General features: G+C 39.9%; 1 protein-coding gene across 2 annotated transcripts; it reads right to left on the bottom strand.

Annotated features, from left to right (window-relative positions):
- Positions 1-282: 282 nt before the first annotated feature.
- Positions 283-3987, bottom strand: LOC111564278 (acyl-coenzyme A thioesterase 1-like). 2 transcript variants are annotated; one of them, XM_023263753.2, is made up of 4 exons: positions 3778-3987; positions 2521-2976; positions 1504-1688; positions 283-1306 (listed from the first exon to the last, which is right to left on the bottom strand). In XM_023263753.2, exons 2-4 carry the CDS (start codon positions 2972-2974, stop codon positions 713-715), a joined length of 1233 nt encoding a protein of 410 aa, XP_023119521.1. In that variant the 5' UTR covers positions 2975-2976; positions 3778-3987; the 3' UTR covers positions 283-712. The 2 variants fall into 2 exon arrangements, with proteins under 2 accessions (XP_023119521.1, XP_023119520.1); XM_023263752.2 differs by having other exon boundaries at positions 2521-2979; positions 3778-3985.
- Between the last annotated feature and the right edge of the window lie 3170 nt (positions 3988-7157).

Here is a 7157-nt window from a genome sequence, read left to right as displayed (position 1 = left end):
GTTCATCATACAAACACCTGGCATTCGGCAGCAGCCTCAAACAGACTTGGGAAGACATCTCTACTGAAAGAAAAAAACACTTTCTGACTTTGCTCTGTAATCAAGTGAACAAAAACATGACCACGTTCCTCTTGACTCTTTGGTTGGCAAAATGCCTTGAAAAGGAGCCACCTACTTTAGGCAAGAGGAACAAGTCGTTCTACTTAAGTGAAACATCTACAACAGAAAGCACCAGTTGGATCAATGATACAAGAGAGGGAAACTGGTAGAAAAAAGTTAATTGTGCAACTTAAGTTTATTTCAACCCTCAGTGACACTCTTATATAACTGCTAATCAAACAAAATAATATCTTCAAGCATATACATGATAGAATAAAGTATAATAAGACAAGCTGAAATGAGATACGTTACAGCAGCTAAATACAAATGAGGCATGGAAGACGTATAATATACCCAACTGAATTGTACCTACATTTGGATAGATTATCAGTGCTACATTTCTGTTACTGCAGTCAGAATCTTATGGAGAGAAAAGACCAGTGTGAACATGGTGCGATTGTACATGAAGAGAACAGTGTTCTCATCAGTTGTTGATCTGAAAGAGTTATAATGAGAATTTAAAAAGTGTTATATTTAGTTGTTGAGCTATTTGAACAGGAGAGGATTGCTTGGTCAGATGATTTGTACCAAAAACTTGTTTATTTATTTATTTTTACTGTGCAGTCTCACAGCTCAGGTGAGTTCTGAAGAACTCCTGGATCTTTTTCCACAAGTGGACCTCAGCTGCTGCATGGGCCCTGGCCTCACCCCCCCACATCACTGGTTTGGTTGTTATGTAACTGGCGCAGGATCTGCAGTGGGGTTCATAAGGTGGCTGCAGTAGGTGTCCAGCTCCAGGGTAAGACACACTCTCAAAGTTGTCCTTCGCATGACGCTTCAGTCTCTCCACCATCTGGTCTATGTAAGCCTTGCTGTCCCAGGTGAGGTCGTCCTCTGAGGCCACAAAGAGGAAATGCCCCTTGGCTTGTTCAATGGGGATCAGGGTGTCATTGTTCTCTTCTGCCAGGGGATTATCAAGAACATGCGTGGCAATGACAGCCCCTGACTCAGTGGGAAAGAGCATCTTGAACTCAAACGATAATGGCGAGAGTATCAGATGTTTCTTGTAATAGAGAGGAAAAGCTACATTGGCGTTGCAGCCATTGATACACACTACAGCTTCAACACCTGGCACAAAAGCAGCAATTGAAAGTGCAATAGCTCCTCCTATTGATCTTGATATTACACCAATTCTTTTACTGCCCACCTGTTAAAGAAAACCAAAACATATAAATGAGCGAAGTCGATCAAAAGAAAAAGAACCATCCTTAATACCTGTATACTTGGAAAAAAAGTGTTGTCTCTGTGGAGACCTAGTTAAACAAGAGGACATATAATAGTATCCAGCTTAGACAATTCAAATAACCAAACAACCATTTTAAAATGACCTGTTACACAACTCACCTTAGAATGTTTTAAGAAATCAATTGCTTCTTCAAAATAGTCCAAATGCATCTCTTTGACTTTGGCAAAGTTGTTCTGATACAAGGTTATTGAGAGAACCACAAACCCTTTGTTGGCCAGCAGACAAGCTCTATTCTCAGACCTGCTGCTGCTCAGATCCAACACAGCAGGAAACGGACCGCCACCTAGAATTTTCCACATTTGGGTTAGTATCAGTTGTTGGTCACTGAAAGTCCTACTGACATTTTTAGCTCTTTGGTTGTTTTTTGAAATAGTTTTCACCTGAACTCCTCAGAACTTCAGCATATTTAATGAAACCAAAATTTTACCGTCACAAAAAGAAGCGGGTTCAAAATTTATTTATTTATTTCTCTTTATATTTCCACATTTATTTCCACATTTATTTATTTCTCTTTATATTTACACATTCATTTCCTTATTTATTTATTTATTTATTTATATTTTATTGTGGCACTGCTGTGATTCCATAAACACGCGTCTTCTCCATGTCATATTAAATATATGGACTGCCTTGCTAACTGATGAACATCTTTTTAAGGGCACTGATCAGTCATTGCCCTTTACTCACATTAGTGCTCCTTACACTTTTCTTTCTTTCTACCTTTTTGTCCTCTAATGTCATTTATTTTATATTCTGGAAACCACAGTACCGAATAAACACAATTTCCTTCCCATATCTTATGAAGATTGCACATGGAGAGAATGACAACAAATTCTACTGTGAAGCCTGAATATCTTCTCAATAGATATCATGATTATTTTATAGAACATTTTTGACTACAGGATGCATTTTGACCCGAAATTTTATATTTATATGGGATCCACCCAAATGTCGGTTGCTGTCAACAGTCACAAACAAGAAAAGAAACAGTGACAGTGCAGACTAAAACTGATACAGTGACAGAGATCAAGGCATTGTAGAAAATTTCTGGATTTGTACAAACTATTGGGCAGTAATGAAACTATGAAGAAGACAGATTGCAGAGATTTACTAACCTGGGGGCATAAACAGGACTCCACGAATGTTCCCTTCTTTGATAGGAACCCTCTTGACCCCATCTCCAATCAGAAACCGCTCATTGGTCACCTCTGCCAGCATCCTGTCATCATCCTTGTCATGCACAGACAGTGTAACTGTCTGGGGGTTAAGCAAATTCGTCTTTGTCAACTTTGTGTGCAAAGTGTCTGGCTTCATGGACCAAAACAGACCCATGGGTTCAACCCCAACATAACTCCCACCGAGTGAGGGGTCTCTGTCCAGTTCGATCTTCCCGCTCCGATCAGCCATGTAGGTGGCTGAGGAGCTGAACATCACTCCTTTATCGTCAGTCAATCTGCCTCTCATGGTGACCAGCTGCTGCGACCTCAGTCCGGCCACCTTCACCTGCACAGGTTCATCATACAAACACCTGACACTCGGCAGCAGGCTCAGTCTGACTTGTAAGGACATCTCTGCTGAAACAAACAGAAAAACAAACAAAACATCAGACACTTTATTTACAATTAAAAGTTTATACCAAATAAAACATGTCAAAATGAGTCCTGATGCCTTTTCTCATCTGTTCCAGAAAAAAAGCAGTTTGTCACAGCAGCATAATGCAAATGTTTAACAAAAGTTTCTGTTTTTTTTTAAGTGTCATTTCCTCAGCGTTTCCTCTCCAGCATTGCTGCTGCCAACTGATCATCCAAATGAGATAACACCCCACACTGACTGTGCTGAATTATCAGCATTTACCATCAGGTATAAACGGCACTGCAGAGACACAAGAAATCATTCTTGTTTTTCTTGTTGTTATTAGATCAAATATATGTTGCTGCACTGTCTCAGATTTTGTTCTGGGTTCACTTTTCTTGTCACTTTGGTGTCACACTAAGTTCTGTGAAATATTTAGGTTGAAATGTGAAAATGTCACATATTTGTATCTTATCCTGAATGCAGTTTGAAGGGTTTATTCACCTGCTTATCCCTGCCATGACCACTTGCACTGTGCTGATTTCTGTGCACAGACACTTTTACTACATAAATAAAGATAAAGAACAAATATCTTCAGATGCATTCATTTGTAAAAGAACAGATTTATTTGTATTTAGATTTTTATTTTTGATCTGCAAGTCTAACATGATCACAATTCTTCTGTTTATGGATTTTTTTTGTTGTCTTTAAATTCAACTGTATTGAAATCGTGAGGCTAAAAAAAATCATTCTTCCTAAAATACAGTCTAAAAATAATGTAAGACAGCTTGTTGACTTACCAGCAAAATGTTGATAATGTGAAGACAACTAACGTCGGTTGTTGACTGCAAATTACAAAACAATTTTTTAAGTGAAGCTAATCACCAGCCGTTACTAATGTTAAAATTTTCTTATTTTTGTTCTTACTATGTTCCAATAGTGATGTTCTTACACTTTATTCTATCCCTGAGGCACTGTCTCCTCCCCTTTATGTGATTCAGGTGCACGTGTTGAATCTGAATGCACACAAATGCTGCACAAAATCCCTAACTTTGTGTCACCTTTCTAACATGACCAGCAACAAGGTCACAATGCCCTGCTGACTGCAGCCCATGTCACCTTGCTGCTTGGTCAAGTTAAAAAGGTGACACAAAGTTAGGGATTTTGTGCAGCATTTGAGTACATTCAGGTGCACGTGTTGAATCTGAACGCACACGAATGCTGCACAAAATCCCTAACTTTGTGTCAACATGACCAGCAGCAAGGTCACAATGCCCTGCTGACTGCAGCCCATGTCTCTTAATTAATAAATAACCGGCCTTTGTTAAACCAAATCCTCACTGACTCCAAGACAATCCTTTTTTCGTATATGTACACTCCCCTGCAAAAGTATTGGAACAGTGAGGCCAATTCCTTTATTTCTGCTGTAGACTGAAAACATTTAGGTTTCACATCAAAAGATGAATACAAGACAAGAGATCAACATATTTGCTTTTATTTCCAGGTTTTTACATCTGGATCTGATACACAACTTACAAGATAGCATTATTCGTAACGGAACACCAAGTTTTTAGGTGAACAAAAGGATTGGAACATCCATCCATCCATTATTTATACACCGCTTAATCCTCACTAGGGTCGCGGGGGGGGGGGGGCTGGAGTCTATCCCAGCTGACTTGGGCGAAGGCAGGGGACACCCTAGACAGGTCACCAGTCTGTCACAGGGCTACATACAAAGACAAACAAGCACTCACACATTCACACCTACGGGCAATTTAGAATAATCAATCAACCTCAGCATATTTTTGGACTGTGGGAGGAAGCCGGAGTACCCGGAGAAAACCCACGCATGCACAGGGAGAACATGCAAACTCCATGCAGAAAGATCCCGGGAAAGCCGGGACGCGAACCAGGGATCTTCTTGCTGCAAGGTGAAAGGGGACCTCCCAATCAGTGTGGTTGCATCTTTCTTTAAATTGGCAGACAAAATGTTGGGAGGGGATGCAGTCATATGTGTAAAAAGCATACAGAAAGGGACTCCACACAAATGCTTCTGTTGCCATCTCTGGCTGAGCTCCGACAAACATGCATGACTATTTATTCACAGGCCAGTAAACCAATAAAATGAAGAACTCCCCTCACTGTTTTCACTTAAGCAGTGGAATATCTCAACTGCTACTTGTTAGTGTCGTAGTTTCTCTGATGTCCGTGATGTGCAGGTGAAGAAGAAATGTCCGTTGACATTGACTTTCTTAATAAGTTTTTTATTATATGAAAGAACAGTATCAGTTACAGACATAGAAGTTGCCTGGAAGGACTCTGCCGAATGATCCTTCCAGATCAATGGCCAGCGATCAGTTTTTATAGGTTTTAGGGAGTCACAACATATGGGTCTCTGTTACATACCATAAAAGGAAGCAGGGAGCATCTTCAACCAACCCACCTAGACTCCACAGCTCCTAAAGAGTCCATCAGTATCTTTGGACATAGGAACCCTTATAGGGGTTCCTCCAGCAGGAGAACAAATTCCATTATGATGAGCCACACAGCCTAGGTTCCATATGATAAGCAACACATCAGATACTACATTAGATTCTCTCTAAATTTAGAATTTCTCTAATTTAGAATTGAACCAGTCATGAGAACTGTGAAAACCTGACGGGAGAGAGCATTCAATCAGCTGCAGGACTGTTTTACCAACACAGAATGGACTGTCTTTGATCACCTGGAGCTGAATGAATGCATTGAGACTATGCTCATTTACATCAAGACCTGCACTGACAATGTCACGGTTGACAAGCAAATCAGGATGTACAACAACCAAAAACCCTGGATGACAGCTGAGGTGAGGTCACTACTGAGAGCCCGCAACTCTGCTTTCAAGGCCGATGACCAAGACCAGTACAGTGTGGCCAGGGTCAACGTGAGGAGAGGAGTCAAAGTGGCCAAAATGGACTACAAAAGGAAGGTGGAGAACCATTTGGCTGACAACAACCCAAGGCAGGTCTTACAAACTATAATAGCAACACGTCGGAGGTAGTCTGTCGATGCCTTGCTGGTGGAGGAATTGAACCATTCCTCACTTGTGTAGCGTACTGAGGAGCAAAACATTCCAGAGCAACACACAAAGATCCAAAGACACTTTCTAAAAGCTTTAAATTTGGTAAGATACCATTTCAGAAGGCATCTCACCCAAAGTTCACCTCCAAATGGAACACAGCATGAGCATTAAAGGAAGATTAAAGGGGAAAAAAAGTACATGATCATGTTCTCTAACTAGGCTCAAATTGTTCATTTTGAATGTTTGGCTTTTAAGGACAGTGGACAAAAACTTTAATCATCTAATAAGACAACATAAAAATGAACAGCTGGTAAGTAAAACTGTGTATGTTCATACAGCGCTGTGGCCAGAGTCTGACTCTGCTCTCTCTTCACAGCTGAGGACTCTAATTGCCTGCCTCTGTCAGGTCCATAAAGTATCTGCATGTCACACAGAGTCTCAATCTCCGATCTGTCTGGTTTTTTTTTCTGTCTTTCCTCCAATGTGTTGTTAACCCTGCATATTCAAGGTTACAGACAGTAAAAGTACCTATCATGCAAAATGGCCCATTTCAGAATATTGTGTACTCTAAGTTTGGATCACAAGTAATTAATAATTTAATGTTACAGTTGGTCCTGTAAAGTTGTGGCTGTTTGCTATTTTATATACAGCTGTGTAGCTGGTTTTCTTCAGGGATAAATCAGACCTTATCTTGTCGAAATAAAACCGCAGTTATTTATGGATCAAACTTGGCATCAATAATCACAATTTGCAAAGTTGTGCAAAGGTACGGTGTTTACCTGTGAATGTAGAGGATTGGAAATGTACAACAGCAGAAAAAAAAAACTTAAGTAGAAGTACCTCAAAACTGTACTTTGTTGCTTTTCACTCATGATAATCTATTGTATAATTTTAGCTGGCAGACCTACACTACTGTTCAAATGTTTGGGGTCACTTAGAAATGTCCTTATTTTTGAAAGAAAAGCTGTTTTTTCAATGAAGATAACATGAAATTAATCAGAAATACAGTCTAGACAATGTTAATGTGGTAAATGACTATTCTCACTGGAAACGGCTGATTTTTAATGGAATATCTACATAGGGGTACAGAGGAACATTTCCAGCAACCATCACTCCTGT

The sequence above is a fragment of the Amphiprion ocellaris genome, chromosome 15, assembly GCF_022539595.1.
Source record: "Amphiprion ocellaris isolate individual 3 ecotype Okinawa chromosome 15, ASM2253959v1, whole genome shotgun sequence".
Lineage (NCBI taxonomy): Eukaryota > Metazoa > Chordata > Actinopteri > Pomacentridae > Amphiprion > Amphiprion ocellaris.
The sequence above is the reverse complement of the archived record's forward strand: the minus strand, read 5'-3'. Positions and strand labels throughout refer to the sequence as shown.

Coding starts and splice junctions, on each gene's coding strand:
- LOC111564278 (XM_023263753.2), bottom strand. CDS start 2,974: ATGTCCTTACAAGTCAGACTGAGCCTGCTGCCGAGTGTCAGGTGTTTG. Junction 1,689..2,520: donor AGTCCTGTTTATGCCCCCAG/GTTAGTAAATCT, acceptor GGAAAATTCTAG/GTGGCGGTCCGTTTCCTGCT. Junction 1,307..1,503: donor ATTTCTTAAAACATTCTAAG/GTGAGTTGTGTA, acceptor TTTCTTTAACAG/GTGGGCAGTAAAAGAATTGG.